General features: G+C 44.3%; 1 protein-coding gene across 1 annotated transcript in view; it reads left to right on the top strand.

The window, feature by feature from the left end:
• The window catches only part of LOC106561102 (inositol hexakisphosphate and diphosphoinositol-pentakisphosphate kinase 1), a 73927-nt gene that overhangs the window by 23669 nt on the left and 26756 nt on the right, over positions 1 to 23502 (top strand). Inside the window, 14 exon segments of the mRNA XM_014124745.2 lie at positions 3526 to 3611; positions 6796 to 6921; positions 9763 to 9884; positions 10073 to 10255; positions 10976 to 11117; positions 12041 to 12264; positions 12715 to 12842; positions 16722 to 16836; positions 17110 to 17217; positions 17386 to 17475; positions 17477 to 17503; positions 17696 to 17833; positions 21257 to 21359; positions 22945 to 23073. Coding sequence (XP_013980220.1) covers positions 3526 to 3611; positions 6796 to 6921; positions 9763 to 9884; positions 10073 to 10255; positions 10976 to 11117; positions 12041 to 12264; positions 12715 to 12842; positions 16722 to 16836; positions 17110 to 17217; positions 17386 to 17475; positions 17477 to 17503; positions 17696 to 17833; positions 21257 to 21359; positions 22945 to 23073 — 1721 coding nt within the window.

The raw sequence follows: 23502 nt of genomic DNA, 5'->3' as shown, positions 1-23502 counted from the left end.
CTGTCTATATAAGGTCCCATAGTTGACAGTACATGTCAGAGCAAAAACCAAGCCATGAGGTCGAAGGAATTGTGTCTGTAGAGCTCTGAGATAGGATTATGTCAATGCACAGAACTGGGGAAGGGTACCCAAAAATGCTGCAGCGTTGAATGTCCCCAAGAACACAGTGGCCTGCATCATTCAGTAGTCTGGAACTACCAAGACTCTTCCAAGAGCTGGCTGCTCAGCCAGACTGAGCAATCAGGGGAGAAGGGCCTTGGTCAGGGAGGTGACAGATGGAAGCGACTCCTCAGTAAAAAAGGCACATAACAGCCTGCTTGGAGTTTATCTAAAGGCACCTAAAAGACTATCAGACCATGAGAAACAAGATTCTCTGGTCTGATGAAACCAAGATTGAACTCTTTGGACTGAATGCCAAGCGTCACATCTGGAGGGAACCTGGCACCATCCCTATGGTGAAGCATGGTGGTGGCAGCAGCATGCTGTGGGGATGTTTTTCAGTGACAGGGAGACTAGTCTGGATCGAGGGAAAGATTAACAGAGCAAAGTACAGAGATGATAGTGGTTTCTTTGCAGCAATTTGACCATGAAGGCCTGATTCTCCTATGAACAGTTGATGTTGTTGTCTGTTACTTTTATTTGGTCTGCAATCTGAGATGCAGTTAACTCTAATCAATTCATCCTCTGAAGTTGAAGAAAAGTTCTTGACATTTTCCATATTGACTGACCTTCATGTCTTTTAAAGTAATGATGGACTGTAATTTATTTGCATATTTTGAGCTGTTCCATAATATGGACTTGGTCTTTTACCAAATAGGGCTATCTGTCATTGTAAGTAAGAATTTGTTCTTAACTGACTTTCCTACTAAAAAGGTTAATAAAATATATAATAAAATATATCTGTAAACCACCCCTACCTTGTCACAACACAACTGATTGGCTCAAATGGATTAAGAAATTAACTTTTAACAAGGAACACCTGTTAATTGAAATGCATTCCAGGTGACTACCTCATGAAGCTGGTTGAGAGAATGCCAAGAGTGTGCAAAGCTATCATCAAGGCAAAGGGTGGCTACTTAGAAAATCAAATATAAAATATATTTTGATTTGTTTAACCCTTTTTCTGGTTACTAAATGATTCCATATGTGTTATTTCATCGTTTTGATGTCTTCACTATTATTCTACAATGTAGAAAATAGTCAAGATAAAGCAAAACCCTTGAATGAGTAGGTGTCCAAACTTTTGACTGGTAATGTATATTTATTTATTCATTTAAAGTTTGTTTTGTACATTCCACATTTTGTTACATTACAGCTTTACTCTAAGATTGATGACATTTTTTTTTCTTCTCATCAATCTACATGCAATACCCCATAATGACTAAGGTTTTTAGAAATGTTTACAGATTTAAAAACTGAAATATTACATTTACGTAAGTATTCAGACCGTTTACACAGTACTTTTGAAGCACCTTTGCCAGCGATTACAGCCTCGAGTCTTCTTGGGTATGACGCTACAAGCTTGGCACACCTGTATTTGGGGAGTTTCTCCCGTTCTTCTCTGCAGATCCTCTCAAGTTCTGTCAGGTTGGATGGGGAGCGTTGCTGAACAGCTATTTTCAGGTCTCTGCAGAGACTCAGACCATGAGAAACAAGATTCTCTGGTCTGATAAAACCTAGATTGAACTCTTTGGCTTGAAACCTAGCACTATCCCTACGATGAAGCGTGGTGGTGGCGGCATCTTGCTGTGGGGATTTTTTTCAATGGCAGGAACTGGGAGACTAGTCAAGATCGAGGAAAAGATGAACAGTGCAAAGTACAGAGATTATTTATGAAAACCTGCTCCAGAGCGCTGAGGACCTCAGACTGGGGTGAAGATTCACCTTCCAACAGGACAAAGACCCTAAGCATCAGCCAAGACAACGCTGGAGTGGCTTCAGGACAAGTCTCAATGTCCTTGAGTGGCCCAGTCAGAGACAGGACTTTAACAGACACAATGTAGTTGAGTACGGTTACATGCACACAGCGTGATTTTTGTGGATAATCAGATTAATATAATGGTTTGATTAAAATGTTTCAATTCTTTGCAAGAACGATTTCCCTAATAATCCTGTTTACATGGACACATCTGAAATAAGGCTACCTGATGGCACTCTGAGAAATTCCCGAAAATCAACAATTAAAATAAACTTTCTACCACAGTCACTGTTATTTTTGGTAAACGTATTTGAGTCGGGACATATATAAAGTTTGCATGTGAAAACTACTTCTAAGATTCATACATTCAATTGTTCCAAACTCACTTCACTCGCACTAAAGAGGGAGGTTTGCGCTACCTGTGCTGGCTCAGGTAGATTAGATGAAATACACCGCTGGAATGCCCCTTTTTTTTAAACTGTTTAGTAATTTCGAAAGATTGCGCCGAAAACCAGGTTTCAATTGGCGTATGCTTATTTAGAAATTGACCTTACGCCGATTATGATAAACAAATTTAAGGTGTTTTACATGACTTTTGCATAATCTGCCTACTGCCGTAATTCGTTTTAATATCGAATTATTCCTGTGCATGTAAACATACTCATTGTCTGTTGGAGCAGGTCCTCGTTACGCATTTGATCTGTGTGCGTAGGGCCTAAAGCTGTGGGCAATGGGGAATCCAGGATCAGTCGTAAACACTGATGGTATCGCCTATCAAATCCATTTTCCATCACGGGGCCGTCATGTACTTGGTCTGTAAGTCTTGTCATACTACATGTTTGTCCCAAGGACTCCTAATCGTTTTCCTATTAGAGGACAGTATGTTTCTATTAGTGGCGGATATGCTAAATTATTATCATAGCCGGTGCATTGAACAGCTGCTGTTACATAGCGCAGTATTGCCACAGCACTGTATCGCAAACCACAGTGGAGGCCGAGAGACAATTTTACCCAATCGGGTGGGTGGAATTCCAATGGTGTCGTCTTTCACCCCTGAGTGCTATGCACTTTAAACAGAAGCCTGTCACGTTCAAAAGGACAGCGCTATTATGGCACATGAGGGATTAATAGTGACACACAGTGACAGCGGGTGTCCAAAATTCACACACAAAACAACCCAAAACATGTTTCCAGAAACATGGTAGGCAGCTAGTTTAGCCTAACTAGCAACTTATTGACTGACAGACTGAGCACCTGCTAGCTAGCGTTTGAAGCTGGTGGGAGACTGTTTTCTGTTCTCAACCATGGTTCTGAAATTAAACGTGTCCAAGGTTGGAGTCAATTCCATGAAATTAAAAAAAAAGAAGGTCAAAATCAGGAGATTAATTGAAATTCAGTCCAATAAATAATTGAATTCAATCCAAGAAAATATTTATATTTTTAAAATGTGGGTCTTTTTAAATGTACTTCCTGACTTGACAGATTTAGATTGGAGTTGAGTTCAATGCTGGTCTTGACATGTCACATGTCTGGGTTTGTGTGTGTACTGTACATGTATAATGATGACTGGAGCTTCATTAAGTGAAGATACCCCGTGTGTCTTCCAGGTATGGGCATTTCTCAGGCATCAACAGGAAAGTGCAGCTCACGTACCTGCCCAACGGACAGCCCAAAGCCTCCAGTGAGGAAGAAGGTAGGGAGTCACAACCTTACACTATATCTGGTCATGTTCATGATTACACATACACTATACAGTTGAAGTCGGAAGTTTATATACATCTTAGCCAAATACATTTAAACTCAGTTTTTCAGAATTCCTGACATTTAATCCTAGTAACAATTCCTTGTCTTAGGTCAGTTAGAATCACCACTTTATTTTAAGAATGTGAAATGTCAGAATAATAGTAGAGAATGATTTATTTCAGCTTTTATTTCTTTCATCACATTCCCAGTGGGTCAGAAGTTTACATACACTACCAAATACTAATTAAAGTGTAACAGTTTAGCTTCCGTCCCTCTCCTCGCCCCAACCTGGGCTTGAACCAGGGACCCTCTGCACACATCAACAACAGTCACCCATGAAGCATCGTTACCCAACGCGCCACAAAAGCCGCGGCCCTTGTAGAGCAAGGGGAACAACTACTTCAGGTCTCAGAGCGAGTGACATCACCCGATTGAACCGTTATTAGCGCGCACCACCGCTAACTAACTAGCCATTTCACATCGGTTACACTAGCATTGCGTTTAAATTGTTTAACTTGGGTCAAACCTTTCGGGTAGCCTTCCACAAGCTTCCCACAATAAGTTTGGTGAATTTTGGCCCATTCCTCCTGACAGAGCTGGTGTAACTGAGTCAGGTTTGTAGGCCTCCTTGCTCACACACACTTTTTCAGTTCTGCCCACAAGTTTTCTATAGGAGTGAGGTCAGGGCTTTGTGATGGCCACTCTAATACCTTGACTTTGTTGTCCTTAAGCCATTTTTCCACAACTTTGGAAGTATGCTTGGGGTCATTGTCCATTTGGAAGACCCATTTGCGACCAAGCTTTAACTTCCTGACTGATGTCTTGATGTTGCTTCATTATATCCACATAATTTTCCTCATGACGCCATCTATTTTGGAAAATGCACCAGTCCCTCCTGCAGCAAAGCACCCCCACAACATGATGCTGCCACCCCCGTGCTTCACGGTTGGGATGGTGTTCTTCGGCTTGCAAGCATCCCCCTTTTTCCTCCAAACATAATGATGGTCATTATGTTCTATTTTTGCTTCATCAGACCAGAGGACATTTCTCCAAAAAGTACGCTATTTGGCCCTATGTGCAGTTGCAAACTGTAGTCTGGCTTTTTTATGGCGGTTTTGGAGCAGTGGCTTCTTCCTTGCGGAGCGGCCTTTCAGGTTATGTCGATATAGGACTCGTTTTACTGTGGATATAGATACTTTTGTACCTGTTTCCTCCAGCGTCTTCACAAGGTCCTTTGTATTGATTTGCACTTTTTGCACCAAAGTACATTAGTCTCTAGGAGACAGAACACGTCTCCTTCCTGAGCGGTATGACGGCTGCGTGGTCCCATGGTGTTAATACTTGCGTACTATTGTTTGTACAGATGAACGTGGTACCTTCAGGCGTTTTGAAATTGCTCCAAAGGATGAACCAGACTTGTGGAAGTCTCCAATTCTTTTTCTGAAGTCTTGGCTGATTTCTTTTGATTTTCCCATGATGTCAAGCAAAGAGGTACTGAGTTTGAAGGTAGGCCTTGAAATACATCCACAGGTACACCTCCAAATGACTCAAATGTTGTCAATTAGCCTATCAGAAGCTTCTAAAGCCATGACATCCTTTTCTGGAATTTTCCAAGCTGTTTAAAGGCACAGTCAACTTAATGTATGTAAACTTCTGACCCACTGGAATTGTGATACAATGAATTATAAGTGAAATAATCTGTCTGTAACAAAATTGTTGGCAAAATTACTTGTCATGCACAAAGTAGATGTCTTAACCAACTTGCCAAAACTATAGTTTGTTAACAAGAAATTTGTGGAGTGGTTGAAAAACACTTAGGTTGGAGTCATTAAAACTTGTATGTAAACTTCCGACTTCAACTGTATATACAAAAGTATGTGGACACCCCATCAAATGAGTGGATATGGCAATTTAGCCACAACCATTGCTGACAGGTGTTTAAAATCGAGCACACACCCACGCAATCTCCATAGACAAACATTGGCAGTAGAATGGCCTTATTGAAGAGCTCAGTGAATTTCAACATTGCACCTTGATCCAATAGAATGCCACTTTTCCAACAAGTCAGTTCGTCAAATTTCTGCCCTGCTAGAGCTGCCCCGGTCAACTAAGTGCTGTTATTGTGAAGTGGAAATATCTAGGAGCAACAATGGCTCAGTCGTGAAGTGGTAAGCCGTACAAGCTCACAGAACAGGACCACTGAGGCTCGTAGCTCGTAAAAATAGTTTTTCTTCACAAACTGCCTCTGGAAGCAACGTCAGCACAATAACTGTTAATCTGGAGCTTCTTAAAATGGGTTTCCATGGCCGATCTGCCGCACACAAGCCTAAGATGTGCAATGCCAAGCGTCGGCTGGAGTGATGTAAAGCTAGCCGCCATTGGACTCTGGAGCAATGGAAACACGTTCTCTGATGAATCAGGCTTCACCATCTGGCAGTCCAACGGAATTATCTGGTTTGGCAGATGCCAGAAGAACGCTACCTGTCCCAATGCATAGCGCCAACTGTAAAGTTTGGAGGAGGAATAATGGTCTGGGTCTGTTTTTCATGGTTTGGGCTAGGCCCCTTAGTTCCATTGAAGGGAAATATTAACGCTAAAGCATACAATGACATTCTAGACAATTCTGTGCTTTCAACTTTGTGGCAATAGTTTTGGGGAAGAACCTTTCCTGTTTTAGCATGACAATGCCCCCGTGCACAAAGTGAGGTCCTGGTTTCTCGAGATCGGTGGGGAAGAACTTGACTGGCCTGCACAGAGCCCTGACCTCAACCCCATCGAACACCTTTGGGATGAATTGGATCGCTGACTGCGAGCCAGGCCTAATCGCCCAACATTATTGCCCGACCTCACTAATTCTCTTGCGGCTGAATGGAAGCAAGTCCCCGCAGCAATGTTCCAACATCTAGTGGAAAGCCTTCCCAGAAGATTGGAGGCTGTTATAGCAGCAAAGGTGGACCCAACTCCATATTAATGCCTATGATTTTGGAATGAGATGTTCGACGAGCAGGTGTCCACATACTTTTGGTCATGTAGTGTACTTTTGACATGCACGTGACCTTTCTGCTTTTTTTTGTGATTTAACTGCAGGACCTAATGCAGGTGTGTGTGCGTGTATGTGTATTATTGTTGTACAGAAGGTCCGAAGGAGGGTCCATCTCTGCTGCTGGTGTTGAAGTGGGGAGGGGAGCTGACCCCGGCAGGCAGAGTACAGGCTGAGGAGCTGGGGAGGGCCTTCCGCTGCATGTACCCTGGAGGACAAGGTACAGTACTCTACTACTGGACACGCCTCACCACTACACTGTACTGTATACTACTTCTATATACTGACCTAGGGCTAGATGGAAGTTTGTATGGGCACAATTTAGTCAAACCCAAATAATTTGAAACAAAAAGCACCTCTGGTTTCAATGTAAATCAATTCAACTACTGCTATAAAAAGCAGTTGAATTACATGTAGATAAAGCTGTAAAGTGATTGATAAGAAAATGTCTCTGCGTATTCTGTCTGTCCCAACATACAGTAACACATTTATAGAGCCCCTAATTTCTCTTTGTGAAGTCACAAGGTCAGGAAAAACTCAGGACTTTACACAATGTCCCAAAGGCTAACTCCATGTGCTTAACTCAGTTTTTAGTAAATCATGAATTGAGGTCAATGGGAGATTTGTAAGTCTCAAATTACGCGTTCTGATCTGGTGAGGATTTGTCCCAGCATCACTTCTGCCTGCCTTTCTCATTGCTGAAGGGGAATCCAATCTCAAACAAAGACAAACATGTTCTTGGTGGACACACCTTTCTTTGCACTTGACATTTACACTCTGATTTCACCTCCTCCAAAGGCTCTCTACCATGACCTCACGTGTTACTGTTCTTAACATACTGGGTGTCATTGACACGTTTTGTTTTAGGTTCAGTGGAAGAGTCTGATTTTCTGAATAAAAGCTTGTTGCTTTCTCTCTTCCTGAAAATGTCATATGGGCATTTTAGAAGATGCACTGTCTTGTTAAGATGATTGTTAATCACACTCAATTTCTAACAAAAATGAAACGCTAAGCACAAACTCACTGCAGGATTATTCAACATGGAATTTGCCAGGTCTTATTCATTAGTCAAGCAAAATCTTTGAGTCCAGATTGTGTTTTACACATGAGGATTTTTAAATATATTTTTTGTATTTTGAATTGTTACCAAATGTACAAGGGAGGTCCACTCTCCCCTTCCTGCCTAGTGTCATTTTCATACCCAGGTTTATTGTAATGTTCTAATCCCAAGGTACTGTAGTAACATCACTATATTTGCATTAGGCTTTCCCATGTATGCTTTCTAAATAATGTTTATACTACCTACACTAGACCATGCATGATGAAACTACTCTTCCAAGCAAAGCCCAGCAAACTAAGTGGAAAGTGACTTATTTTTAGATGACTATATGGCGGGCCGATCTTTATTTATTTATATATATAAATATAATATAATTTTTTTCCATCTTCTTGCTATGCTTTTAAAAAATTATTTATATATATATTTTTTTGTACCAGGGCCTCCCGAGTGGCGCAGCGGTCTAAGGCACTTAATCTCTGGAGGCCTCACTACAGATCCGGGTTTGATCCCGGGCTGTGTCGCAGCCGGCCGCAACCGGGAGACCTATGAGGCGGCGCACAATTGGCACAGCGTCGTCCGGGTTAGGGGAGGGTTTGGCCGGCTGGGATGTCCTTGTCCCATCGCGCTCTAGCGACTCCTTGTGGCGGCCGGGCCCATGCACGCTGACTTCGGTCACCAGCTGTATGGCGTTTCCTCCGACACATTGGTGCGGCTGGCTTCCGGGGTTAAGCGAGCATGTGTCAAGAAGCAGTGCGGCTTGGCGGGGTTGTGTTTCGTCAGACGCACGGCTCTCGACCTTAGCCTCTCCCGAGTTCATACAGGAGTTGCAGCGACGGGACAAGACTAACCACCAATTGGATACCACGAAATTGGGGAGAAAATGGGTGAACATTACCACAAAAAAAACAAGGAGTGTTTAGAGTACGGTCTCCTAGTGTACTTTTTCTGTTAATTCTGCTCTTGTCTTCTTACCTCTTGCACTGTATACTAGAAGGTAGCCGCAGGCGCCTTGGCTTCGAGTCTCTTATTGGTAAGAAGGGTTTGGACTTTGCTCCCGCTGTTAACTGTCACGAATGGATACATTCAAACTGCATCGTCCTCATTACACTACTCACCCATTCCACTGGCTAACCTGGGAACCTTGGGAGGTTTGGGTTTTATCATAGGAACGATATGTATTTTGCTGTAGGTTTGTGTGAAAGGGTCCTTTTGAGGTGATCCGTCGATCCAAGGACGCAAAGTTGTTTGGTCATCTGCAAACGCAGTTTCATGACTCGGCAAGTTTTGAAGCCGTTCAGTGATTGCGGATCATCTCATACTAACAATGCTCTTGGCAATTCTCCATGGGTTGGAATTGTTTGTCTGAGAAAAGCCAGCAACCTAGCTTCGGTTTCACTTCCAAACGAAAACGAGCATGATAACTGAGTTGTTTAGTTAAGGATTTCGACCACATTCCATGTGTTTTTAACCATTTTTCTTCCCAGGTATGAGATGTGAAGGACTTGCTTTCCTTCCTTTTCAGGTGAACAGAATCCAGTTGAGCGATATTTGTTTTATTTATTATTTATTTTTTTGTCACCAAATAACACTGTTTCCTCCCTCATCAACTGCAGATATATACTACCTATATGTTTTTGTGCACACACAGTCTGTGCTGTTACGTCGGCGTGCACCAGAGGAGGCTGGTGGGAGGAGCTATAGGAGGACGGGCTCATTGTAATGTCTGGAATGGAATTATTAGGAACGGTATCAAACAGGTCAAAAATATGGAACCCACATGTTTGACTCGTTCCCAATAATTCCATTCCAGACATTACAATGAGCTCATCCTCCTAGAACTTCTCTCACCAGCCTCTTCTGGCAGGCACCATTTGTTCTCGCTCTCCCTTCCTCTGTGATGTCCTGTAAGCCTGATGTTCGTGTGTGTGTGTGTGTGTGTGTGTGTGTGTGTGTGTGTGTGTGTGTGTGTGTGTGTGTGTGTGTGTGTGTGTGACCCTGTAGGGGACTATGCCGGTTTCCCTGGCTGTGGTCTGCTTCGTTTACACAGTACCTACCGCCACGACCTCAAGATCTACGCTTCAGACGAAGGCCGTGTACAGATGACCGCTGCCGCTTTTGCGAAGGTATGTTTACAGTACCGTGTGTGTGATGCATGCTCACTGTATATGAAAGCCTGGTTCCTTTCGTTTGTGTTCAGTGTCAATACATCTCTCCCTTTGCATGTATGAACACTTTCTGTGTACAGAACATATTGTTCCGCTCGTGTGTGTGTGTGTGCACGTGTATATCTCATAACTGTCTTATTGTGTAGGGTCTGCTGGCTCTGGAGGGGGAGCTGACTCCCATCCTGGTGCAGATGGTGAAGAGTGCCAACATGAACGGCATGCTGGACAGCGACAGTGAGTCTCTGACCGATTGCCAGCAGAGGGTGAAGGCACGCCTCCATGAGATCATGCAGAAAGACCAGGACTTCACTGAGGCAGACTACCAAAAGGTACAGTCTGTATATTCCTTCATCGAGACCACTTCTACCCACCCAATCGTTGTTGGAAAGGCCATAGGAGGAAAGCTATTTTTTTGAAATGGTTAACATTTAACTCGGGGCTCCCGAGTGGCGCACCGGGCTAAGGCATTGCATCTCAGTGTTGGACCAGCGTCGTCCGGGTGTAGGCTGTCATTGAAAATAACAATTTGTTCGTTAACTGACTTGCATAGTTAAATAAAGGTTCAATTTTAAAAAAGCCTGCAGGTGTAATGCCTTAATAGTTATAATAAGCATGAATGAGCCAATAATAATAATAATAATAATATGCATTCAACGAAGAATCATTATGAGATGCTCATGACTAGTATTTCAATACATGATACAATAACTACATCATAATGTATTATAACTGCTGGCGTTTAGTAAACTATGACTGAAATGGTCACCCGTTACACTCTTACACTGTTGTGAGGCTCCATTGACAATTCCATCAACTTGAGCAGTCCTTAAAGTGTTTTTTTAGATTTGATTATTTTTAATCTACCATCCTGTTTCTTATCCATTCCTTACTGTACCGCCTTCAACTGATCATGCCATTGCTGTCAGTCTCCAGAGTCTCACATAACATTTCAACACTACCTGTTATGGATACCAACACTGGCATTGCACAGTTTCATTAAGTTCTGCATGATTTGTACCACTGTAATAGCGTGTGACTATGTGCTGCAGCTGGCCCCTACTGGCAGCCCCTCTCTGGTCAACTCCATGAAGATCATAGGGAACCCAGTGAGGACGTGTGACCAGGTCTACGCCCTCATCCAGAGACTCACCTCCCAGATCCGTAAAAGGCTCGAGGACCCCAAATCTGCAGGTCTGTTCTCTGCCCAGCCTGCTTAGAATTGAATGGAATTGAAATACTTTATTGTCCAATGTAAGACTTTTTGACCCATTCCTAATAGGTCAAAATGTAAACATTAGTGGAGATAGGTTTCCAGGTTTGAATTCACTGTTACATTTGCTACCAAAGAGCGGTGCGGTAGCTAACTAGCCAACTGTAAATAAGTGAATTGTTTTACCTCCATTAGATAGAGAAGTTATTGACGGTTAGTTATCTACCACTCCTACACTCTTTTGCTAGCTATCGGAATGCCGTCGTGTCAAAAATATACCTCCAAAAATGACTAGGTGTCTCCAGTTTTGTTTACATCTTGCTAATGTGATATACACTGAACAGAAATATAGATGCTACATGTGAAGGGTTGGTCCCATGTTTCATGAGCTGAAATATCAGATCCCAGAAATATAAAATCATATTTCTCTCAAATGTTATGCACAACTTTGTTTATCCCTGTTAGTGAGCATTTCTCCTTTGCCAAGAAAATCCATCCACCTGACAGTTGTGACATATCAAGAAGATGATTTAACAGCATGATCATTACACAGGTGCACCTTGTGCTGGGGACAATAAAAGGCCAGTCTAAAATGTGCAGTTTTGTCACACAACACCTTTCCACAGATGTCTCAAGTTTTGAGGGTGCGTGTAATTGGCATGGTGACTGCAGGAATGTCCACCAGAGCTGTTGCCAGAGAATTGAATGTACATTTCTCTACCATAAGCCGCCTCCAACATCGTTTTAGCTAGTTTTGCAGTACGTCCAACTGGCCTCACAACTGCAGACCACGTGTATGGTGTCGTGTGGTCGAGCGGTTTGCTGATGTCAACGTAGTGTACAGAGTGCACTTGGTGGTGGGATTGTTTTTTTTAATGTAAACTAAGTCCTTTCCTGTTCCCAGACCTGCAGCTGTACCACAGTGAGACCCTGGAGCTGATGCTGCAACGCTGGTCCAAGCTGGAAAGGGACTTCCGGAATAAGAGCGGCCGCTACGACATCAGTAAGATCCCAGACATCTACGACTGTGTGAAGTACGACACGCAGCACAACTCCACGCTGGGCCTGGAGGACACATTGGAGCTGTTCAGGCTGTCCCGTGCCCTGGCCGACATCGTCATACCTCAGGTGGGGGGGGGGGGAGACGAATACCCACACGTTCACGTTTACCTGCGCAAACGGGGACTATGTCAGTTGTCTAGACCTAAGTGGGGAGCATGACTTATGAACATTTCTTTGCTCCTGGTTGGATAGAGAAACGTGAACACGCACAGAGGGAAGGATTTTTGACAAGCGTGTTACTTTAGACTCCCGTCCCCTCAGTCTCTGAGGATGATTATGGCTCAAGATGGTTCTTTCTTACTCCTTATCATTTCCTTTTTTTAAATGCGTAATGCCGACTAAGCTTACTTTGCTATCCCTTCAAGTACAGTAAGCCTGGCTATGAAATTACTGTTTTAGGAACCTGTCAGAAAATGATCAACCAAAGTAACATCTTTAAGTTGAAGCTTATTTAAAGGCCAAATCATTTCCTGAAAACATACCTTTGAGCATGCATTTTTCTGTTTCTCTCTCCAGGAGTATGGCATCAATAAGCCAGAAAAGATGGACATTGCCCAGGCCTACTGCCTGCCCTTGATGAAGAAGATCCAGCTAGACCTGCAGAGGACCCACGAGGACGAGGCCGTCAACAAGCTGCACCCACTGTGAGTTGCAGTGCCACCTGTGACCACGGTCTGAGGCTCAGTGCCACTGATCTAGGATCAGTTGTTATTATAGATACTCATCACTGTGCTGCAGTTGGTCCCACACTGTCTTTGTCCATTGTCTGAGCCCGAGTTCTTATTAGATCCCTGTTATAATGGGTGTGTTACCGCTTTACAAAGATTTTTTTTAATTAGTTGGACGCACAGGATTTACTGCTGCTCCCGGACCAGGCCCAAATCCCTGTCATTCGAATGAAGAGGAGACACTGATACAAGGGGTGCATATCTGGGTGCCTTGTAAGAATTAGTCTACGAGTGGGTAACCCACCTCTACCATCCGTCCTATTGGCCAGTGTGCAATCATTGGAGAATAAACTGGATGAGCTCCGTTCGAGACTATCCTATCAATGGGACATTAAAAACTATAATATCTTATGTTTCCCAGAAGAGGCCTGGCAGAAGAAGAGGCTAATGCAGGCAAACTTAAATCTGTTTTACCTAATTTCTACTAGCGTGTCACATGTGCAACCAGAGGGAAAAAAACTAGACCACCTTTACTCCACACACAGAGACTCGTACAAAGCTCGCCCTCCATTTGGCAAATCTGACCATAATTCTATCCTCCTGATTCCTGCTTACAAGCAATAATTTAAGCAGGAAGCACCAGTGACTCACTCAATACGCAAGTGGTCAGATGACGCAGATGCTAAACTACAGGACTGCTTTGCTAGCACAGACTGGAATATGTTCCGGGATTCTTCCAAATCAGTCACCACTTCATCAATAAGTGCATTGATGACGCCGTCCCCACAGTGACCATACGTACATATCCCAGCCAGATTGTGTGATTAGGCTCTCTGTAGCCGATATGAGTAAGACCTTTAAACAGGTCAACATTCACAAGGATGCAGGGCCAGACGGATTACCAGGATGTGTACTCCGAGCATGCGCTGACCAACTGGCAAGTGTCTAACTGAAATGTTCAACCTCTCCCTGACCGAGTCTGTAATACCAACATGTTTCAAGCAGACATCCAAAGTCCCTGTTCCCAAGAACGCCAAGGTAACCTGCCTAAATGACAACCGACCTCACTCACGTCTGTAGCCATGAAGTGCTTTGAAAGGCTGGCGATGGCTCACAACACCATCATCCCATAAAACATAGACCCACTCCAATTCGCAGTGGGGTGCCAGGACAAAAACTTCTCCCTCAACCTGAGGAAGACAAAGGAGCCGATCGTGGACTACAGGATAAAGAGGGCCGAGCATGCCCGCATTCACATCGGCGGGGCTGTAGTGGTCCAACCACACCAAGTCAGTCGTAAAGAGTTCACATCAACGCCTTTTCCCTCTCAGATCCTCAAAAAGTTCTACAGATGCACCATCGAGAGCATCCTGACTGGTTGCATCACCGCATGGTATGGCAACTGCTCCGCATCCGCTACAGAGGGTAGTGCGTACGGCCCAGTACATCACTGGGGCCAAGCTTCCTGCCATCCAGGACCTCTATACCAGGCGGTGTCAGAAGAAGGCCCTAGTCATAGACTGTTCTCTCTGGTATCGCAAGGCAAGCCATACCGGAGCGCCAAGTCTAGGTCAATAGAACAGTTAATCAAATGGCTACCCGCACTATTTGCATTGGACCCCTTTTTTACGCTTCTGCTACTCTGTCTATGCATAGTCACTTTACCCCTACCTACATGTACATATGACCTCAATGTCCTCGACTAACCCGTACCCCCGCACATCGACTCCCTGTATATATCCTGGTTATTAATTTATTGTGTTACTTTTTTTTTTACTTTTGTTTAATTAACATTTTCTTACTCTGCATTGTTGGTTAAGGGCTTGTAAGTAAGCATTTCACAGTAAGGTCTACACCTATTGTATTCGGCAAATGTGACAAATAAATACAATTTTATTTGATTGTTGAAAAATTATTTCCAAATGCATTTCAAATACCCCTAGGACTAAACACACCTGGGTTCAAATGCATGGAGTATTTAAATATTTGTATTTGAAAATACACTTATTTCCAAATATACACTGCTCAAAAAAATAAAGGGAACACTAAAATAACACATCCTAGATCTGAATGAATGAAATAATCTTATTAAATACTTTTTTCTTTACATAGTTGAATGTGCTGACAACAAAATCACACAAAAATAATCAATGGAAATCCAATTTATCAACCCATGGAGGTCTGGATTTGGAGTCACACTCAAAATTCAAGTGGAAAACCACACTACAGGCTGATCCAACTTTGATGTAATGTCCTTAAAACAAGTCAAAATGAGGCTCAGTAGTGTGTGTGGCCTCCACGTGCCTGTATGACCTCCCTACAACGCCTGAACATGCTCCTGATGAGGTGGCGGGTGGTCTCCTGAGGGATCTCCTCCCAGACCTGGACTAAAGCATCCGCCAACTCCTGGGCAGTCTGTGGTGCAATGTGGCGTTGGTTGATGGAGCGAGACATGATGTCCCAGATGTGCTCAGTTGGATTCAGGTCTGGGGAAGGGGCTGGCCAGTCCATAGCATCAATGCCTTCCTCTTGCAGGAACTGCTGACACACTCCAGCCACATGAGTTCTAGCATTGTCTTGCATTAGGAGGAACCCAGGGCCAACCGCACCGCATATGGTCTCACAAGGGGTCTGAGGATCTCATCTCGGTACCTCATGGCAGTCAGGCTACCTCTGGTGAGCACATGGAGGGCTGTGCGGCCCCTCAAAGAAATGCCACCCCACACCATGACTGACCCACCGCCAAACCGGTCATGCTGGAGGATGTTGCAGGCAGCAGAACATTCTCCATGGCGTCTCCAGACTCTGTCACATGTGCTCAGTGTGAACCTGCTTTCATCTGTGAAGAGCACAGGGCGCCAGTGGCGAATTTTCCAATCTTGGTGTTCTCTGGCAAATGCCAAACGTCCTGCACGGTGTTGGGCTGTAAGCACAACCCCCACCTGTGGACGTCGGGCCCTCATACCACCCTCATGGAGTCTGTTTCTGACCGTTTGAGCAGACACATGCACATTTGTGGCCTGCTGGAGGTCATTTTGCAGGGCTCTGGCAGTGCTCCTCCTGCTCCTCCTTGCACAAAGGCAGAGGTAGCGGTCCTGCTGCTGGGTTGTTGCCCTCCTACGGCCTCCTCCACGTCTCCTGATGTACTGGCCTGTCTCCTGGTAGCGCCTCCATGCTCTGGACACTACGCTGACAGACACAGCAAACCTCCTTGCCACAGCTCGCATTGATGTGCCATCCTGGATGAGCTGCACTACCTGAGCCACTTGTGTGGGTTGTAGACTCCGTCTCATGCTACCACTAGAGTGAAAGCACCGCCAGCATTCAAAAGTGACCAAAACATCACCACCTGCAGAACCACTCCTTTATTGGGGGTGTCTTGCTAATTGCCTATAATTTCCACCTGTTGTCTATTCCATTTGCACAACAGCATGTGAAATTTATTGTCAATCAGTGTTGCTTCCTAAGTGGACAGTTTGATTTCACAGAAGTGTGATTGACTTGGAGTTACATTGTGTTGTTTAAGTGTTCCCTTTATTTTTTGGAGCAGTGTATATTCCAATATTGTACTTGTATTTTCTAATGAAATACTTACTTAAAAATGTATGTGAAAGTAATTGCAATAAATAGTATTAAATAATATTAGAATTGTGATCGCCCTAGGAGCAGTTCTTAAAACACCGTGTTGAGTAGTGAGTGCCGCTTTCCTAGGTCCAGTTTTGGCTATGTACCACTACCACTGAGTGAGCCACTGTCCCAGGTTCAGTTTCTATCCAGTAAACCCTCCATTGAGGTGTGTCTCTAGAGCCCCCGTAAGTGATCACCCTTTGTCTTTCATTCCCTCTGGTGGTTCAGGTACTCACGGGGGGTCATGTCTCCAGGGCGTCACGTCCGGACCCGCCTCTATTTCACCAGCGAGAGCCACGTCCACTCGCTGCTCAGCATCTTCCGCTACGGCGGACTACTGGATGTACGTTGTCACTGCAGGGGGGTTGTTAAAGTAGCCTGGTCCCAAATCTAATTGGCATGATAATAGTGACAATGATCATAGCTTAGGAGTTGTCAAGATGGCACAAACAGATCTGGGGCCAGGTTAGTTGTTGTAAAGGGATAGTTCACTTAAAGTACCAATTGTGATACTAGACAAGGTCATGAATATTACAGACTTGGGTTCAGAATCAGAAAATATTTTTTTAGGTGTAGTTTTCTCTGGTTATGTCAAGTGTGTTTGTGTGTGTGACAGGAGGTGAAGGACCAGCAGTGGAAACAGGCCATGGATTACCTCAGTGCCGTCTCTGAACTCAACTACATGACTCAGATAGTCATCATGCTGTATGAAGATAACAACAAGGTCAGTTAGGCCTCTCTGTCCCTCTGTCCCTGAAGTGTTACTACACCTGGTACTATTACTGTACCTTCCTGTCGGTATGTGTGTCTTCCTCTCACTCCCTCTGTAGTATAGCATTATTGCTTATGTTGTGTGTGTGTGTGTGTGTGTGTGTGTGTGTGTGTTGAACAGGACCCTGGCTCAGAGGAGCGTTTCCACGTGGAGCTCCACTTCAGTCCCGGGGTGAAGAGCTGTGAGGACGAGGAGAACGTCCCTCTGGGCTTTCGGCTTCCGCCCTGCCTCCGCTGAGGTCTGTGTGTGTGTGTGTGTGTGTGTGTGTGTGTGTGTGTGTGTGTGTGTGTGTGTGTGTGTGTGTGTGTGTGTGTGTGTGTGTGTGTGTGTGTGTGTGTGTGTGTGTGTGTGTGTGTGTGTGTGTGTGTGTGTGTGTGTGTGTGTGTGTGTGTCCACAGCCCCCCTCATCGGTCTCTTTAATCCAATCCAGAACCAGGAGAAGCAGACCAACCAAGGCAGTCTGGAGGACCTATCACAGGACGAGCCTGACCGGGCCCTGCCTCTCTCTGAGCTAATCAGCATCAGAAGATCACCCATGATCCGCAACCGCAAGACTGGCTCCATGGAGGTACTTGATCAGGGCCATATCAGTTATTGTGTCCCCTGTCCCAAATTTAGTGTATTCCACGTTTAGGGTGGTGTCTTTTGGTGCACAAAACAGAAAACAGTTTGCAATGGAAAATACATTTTTTTTGGTTTCTTATTGGATAAGTCTAGGTAGTTCCTACCTGTTTGAGTTAATAATAATAATAATAATAATAATAATAATAAACACAACCCAGGCACAGCTTTCATCTGTTCATATATTGTATTGCTGGGATAGGCCTGTTTGAATCCAAACCCACGAAGAAAGAGACAAACTTTAATTTTCTAGTACTTTACTGAAATCCAATGCTTCTCAGGCTACATTCCATTTTAACGTTCTTTATAGCCCGTCCCTATTAGTAGATTCTTAGTAAAGTAATGCGTCTGTGTTTTTACAAATGAATTAGGGCCAGTTTTACCTAATTTGTATAAACATGTTAAATGTGCAATCAGAGGGAAAAGAACTCTGGACCACCTTTACTCCACACACAAAGATGCATACAAAGCTCTCCCTCGCCCTCCATTTGGCAAATCTGACTATAATTCTATCCTCCTGATTCCTGCTTACAAGCAAAAATTAAAGCATGAAGCACCAGTGACTAGATCAATAAAAAAGTGGTCAGATGAAGCACATGCTAAGCTACAGGACTGTTTTGCTAGCACAGACTGGAATGTGTTCTGGGATTCCTCCAATGGCATTGAGGAGTACACCAGATCTGTCATTGGCTTCATCAATAAGTGCATCAATGATGTCATCCCCACAGTGACCGTATGTACATACCCCAACCAGAAACCATGGATTACAGGCAACATCCGCACTGAGCTAAAGGCTAGAGCTTCCGCTATCAAGGAGCGGGACTCTAACCCGGAGGATTATAAGAACTCCCGCTATGCCCTCCGACGAACCATCAAACAGGCAAAGCATCAGTACAGGACTAAGATCGAGTCGTACTACACCATCTCTGACGCTCGTCGAATGTGGCAGGGCCGGCAAACCATTAGAGTACAAAGGGAAGCACAGCCGAGAGCTGCCCAGTGACACGAGCCTACCAGACGAGCTAAACTATTTCTATGCTCACTTTGAGGCAAATAACACTGAATCATGCATGAGAGCACCAGTTGTACCGGAAGACTGTGTGATCACGCTCTCCGCAGCCGATGTGAGTAAGACCTTTAGACAGGTCAACATTCACAAGGCTGCAGGGCCAGACGGATTACCAGGACGTGTACTGCGTGCATGCGCTGACCAACTAGCAAGTGTCTTCACTGACATTTTCAACCTCTCCCTGTCCGAGTCTGTAATGCCAACATGTTTTAAGCAGACCACCATAGTGCCTGTACCCAAGAACACTAAAGTAACCTGCCTAAATGACTACCGACCCGTAGTACTCACGTCTGTATCCATGAAGTGCTTCGAAAGGCTGGTCATGGCTCACATCAACACCATCATCCCAGAAACCCTGTTGTCATCTATGCATAGTCACTTTAATTAACTCTACCTACATGTACAGTTGAAGTCGGAAGTTTACATACACTTAGGTTGGAGTCATTAAAACTCGTTTTTCAACCACTCCACAAATTTCTTGTTAACAAACTATTGTTTTGGCAAGTCGGTTAGGACATCTACTTTGTGCATGACACAAGTAATTTTTCCAACAATTGTTTACAGACGGATTATTTCACTTATAATTCACTGTATCACAGTTCCAGTGGGTCAGAAGTTTACATATATTAAGTTGACTGTGCCTTTAAACAGCTTGGAAAATTCCCGAACATTATGTCATGGCTTTAGAAGCTTCTGATATGCTAATTGACATAATTTGAGTCAATTGTACCTGTGGATGTATTTCAAGGCCTACCTTCAAACTCAGTGCCTCTTTGCTTGACATCATGGGAAAATCAAAAGAAATTGGCCGAAAACTGTAGACCTCCACAAGTCTGGTTCATCCTTGGGAGCAATTTCCAAACGCCTGAAGGTACCACGTTCATCTGTACAAACAATAGTACGCAAGTATAAACACCATGGGACCACGCAGCCGTAATACCGCTCAGGAAGGAGATGCATTCTGTCTCCTAGAGATGAATGTACTTTGGTGCGAAAAGTGAAAATCAATCCCATAACAACAGCAAAGGACCTTGTAAAGACACTGGAGGAAACAGGTACAAAATATCTATATCCACAGTAAAACGTGTCCTATAGCGTCATAACCTGAAAGGCCGCTCCGCAAGGAAGAAGCCACTGCTCCAAGACCGCCATAAAAAAGCCAGACTACGGTTTGCAACTGCACATGGGGACAAAGATTGTACTTTTTGGAGAATTGTCCTCTGGTCTGATGAAACAAAAATATAACTGCTTGGCCATAATGACCATTGTTATGTTTGGAGGGAAAAAGGGGGAGGCTTGCAAGCCGAAGAACACCATCCCAACCGTAAAGGATGTGGGTGGCAGCATCATGTTGTGGGGGCTCTTTGCTGCAGGAGGGACTGGTGCACTTCACAAAATAGATGGCATCATGAGGAGGAAAATTATATAGATATATTGAAGCAACATCTCAAGGAAGTTAAAAATTGGTTGCAAATGGGTCTTAAAAATGGACAATGACCCCAAGCATACTTCCAAAGTTGTGTCAAAATGGCTTAAGGACAACAAAGTCAAGGTATTGGAGTGGCCATCACAAAGCCCTGACCTCAATCCTACAGAAAATGTGTGGGTAGAACTGAAAAATCATGTATGAGCAAGGAGGCCTACAAACCTGACTCAGTTACACCAGCTCTGTCAGGAGGAATGGGCCAAAATTCACCCAACTTATTGTGGGAAGCTTTTGGAAGGCTACCCAAAACTTTGACCCAAGTTAAACAATTTAAAGGCAATGCTACCAAATACTAATTGAGTATGTAAACTTCTGACCCACTGGGAATATGATAAAATAAATAAAAAGCTGAAATAAATCATTCTCTCTACTATTATTCTGACCTAAGACAGGGAATTGTTACCAGGATAAAATGTCAGGAATTGTGAAAAACTGAGTTTAAATGTATTTGGCTAAGGTGTATGTAAACATCCGACTTCAACTGTACACCCTACCTTAACTAACCGGTGCCCCGCACAGTGACTCTGTATTGGCGCATCCCCCTGTATATATTGTTATTTTTTACTGCTCCTCTTTAATTACTTGTTACTTTTATCTCTTATTCGTATTTTTTTAAACTGCACTGTCGGTTAGGGGCTGTTAAGTAAGCATTTCACTGTAAGGTCTACACCTGTTGTATTCGGCGCATGTGAAGAATAACATTTGATTTGATGTCTCCATTAGTGACTGCTTGGTTATTTCGCTACCTGTCTGAGTGTCAGCTGTTTGTCTGTCTTGGTCTGTCACACTGTGACAGTCTCCCTGTCCCCACCCAGGTCCTCTCCGAGACCTCCCCCGGCTCCTCCTCCAAGGGCGCCTCCTACCGCCTCTTCCCCTCCTGCTCGCGCCAGTCCCCTGAGATCAAACCGACTGGCCTAGGTGGGTATCTGGTTTCTGCCAACCACTGCTGCCACTGTCATATTTCTGCAACGCTGTCATCAGCACTCACTAATCTCTTTGGGTCATGTGAATGACCTCTCTCTGGGTCTCGCTCGCTCTCTCGTTCTCTGTCTCTTGTTCTGTTGCTCTCTCTTGCTCTCTCTCCGGCCCTCTCGTTCTCTCTCCCCCCTTTCTCTCTCTCTGTACCTTTCTCTTTCCCTTTCTCTCTCTCGTTCTGTCTGTTTTGCCTCCCTGTTTGTCTCTCTCTCCCTCTCGCTCTCCCTCGCTCCTTTTCTTCCTCTCTCTTTCTGATGGCTGCATAGCTGCCGTGACTCCATGGTGGTAGGTAGGTCCAGCAGCCAAAGCTCCCAAGCTTAGACTATGTAGGCCAGAGGTCAATGGAGAGTTAGTGGAGAGAATGCATCTTAGACTGTGTCCCAAATGCCCCCCCTATTCCCTTTATAGTGAGTGCACTACCGTGGGCCTGGTCAAAAGTACTGGACTATGTAGGGAATAGGGGGCCATTTGGGACGTAGCCTTAGAGCCCCACCACCAAGGACCTCTCCTGCCAATAGGGCTCTATATATGGGGGTCTGGGCTCCGCAGAGCCCCCCTGTATGCTATTCCAGTCTGTCTCTATTTACATGAATCTGTCAAGAGAAGCAAGGAATCTTCCACAAGTTGATTCAATATAACCGCAGATAAAATTAGTCCCCCGTGCGTGGATTTGGAGGTGCTTGTTACCCCCGGCCACTTTCTAACATAGTGATATTCACACCTTACTAAGCCTTTATAAAACAAATAAAAGTGTGCAATGGATGCATCAAAAAAACAATGGCTGGAAAAAACATGTTTTCTCATTGATGTGAACTTGGGCTGAGAGGTTGGTTTGACTCGTGCATGTGTTTTCCGCTGCTTTTCCATACTCGTACTGTATGCACCAAGCTTGTTCAATTATGTCAACCTGTTTTGAAATTACCATTCAAATGTTGTCGCTGTCCCTGCATCCCACCAAACCACCGATTCCAGCACAGCTCACTTTAGACCAGAATAAAGGAAAGATAAAGCCGCATTCTTATTCTGCTGTGACTATTTCTATGCCAACTGCTTTAGGAATTGAACAGATGGTTATAGAAAACCTATGTTATTTGTAACAATAGCAATGTTTCTGTCCCCACAGTCCTTGACTACTTTGTTATATTAGGTTCTCATGAGTCTCGTATTGTATTGCATTGTATTCACACTAAAAAGCCCTCTTATTTCTTAAATCCATGTCATCCTTTGTCTGTGGTCCTAACAGTTGTTGATATAAGTGTAAAGCCCTTAGGCAGTTTCCTATCCCGGGAGACCTTAAGGAGAGGCCTTATCTATTTTTCTTTTAGGAGGGGTTAGGGGCCCGGTGTTAGGAGTGGTCTCCGTTTGTGTGCTCCACTCTATTCATGAACACACACAGGCGCACACACACACACCCCTTAGCAACACTGAACTGCTCTTATTAAGAACAGCATGGTGTGCAATGAGTACTAACCCCCCCCCCATCCCTCATTCCCCTCCTCTCTCCCACCTCGCGGTTCTTCCACAACAGGGTCCCTGTGCTCGGGCCTCTTCAGTGCCTCTGTCCTGGGGGTGTCCTCTAGCGCCCCCAACCTGCGGGACTACGTCCGCACCCACCACCGCAAACCCCCCTTGTCCCCAGGTTTGCCTTTTGGAGATGGTACGTCCCTTCCTCTATCCATCTCTGTCTCTATCGACTGCTATCTAACTCCTGTCTTTTCACATGGCCGCTGAAAATGCCGTACATGGTGCCCGTAAAAAAAAAAAAAAAAAGTCAAATGTCTGCCATTTTAGTTCCTGCTCAAACACTCTTGTCTCTCCTTCCCAACCTTAGTGGACAATAAGTTATTTGATCACCCAAATTATCCAAGAGCCCTCCTCTCCCCCTCTATCCTTCTGCCTCTAGAACAATCCTCTGCTTGAGTGATTTCCCCCCCCCTCCCAACAGCATGAGTAGTGACCACAATTGTGATTATATGCTAAGAATGTAGGTTTTATACATTGCATGGATTGGTATTGGATTGCGCACAATGAAATGTGTTACCCATGACCAGTAATCCTGCTTCTCCTAATCAAAGCAACATGGCCT

This window comes from Salmo salar, chromosome ssa10, assembly GCF_905237065.1.
Source record: "Salmo salar chromosome ssa10, Ssal_v3.1, whole genome shotgun sequence".
NCBI lineage: Eukaryota > Metazoa > Chordata > Actinopteri > Salmoniformes > Salmonidae > Salmo > Salmo salar.
This window is presented reverse-complemented; position numbering and strand designations above follow the sequence as displayed.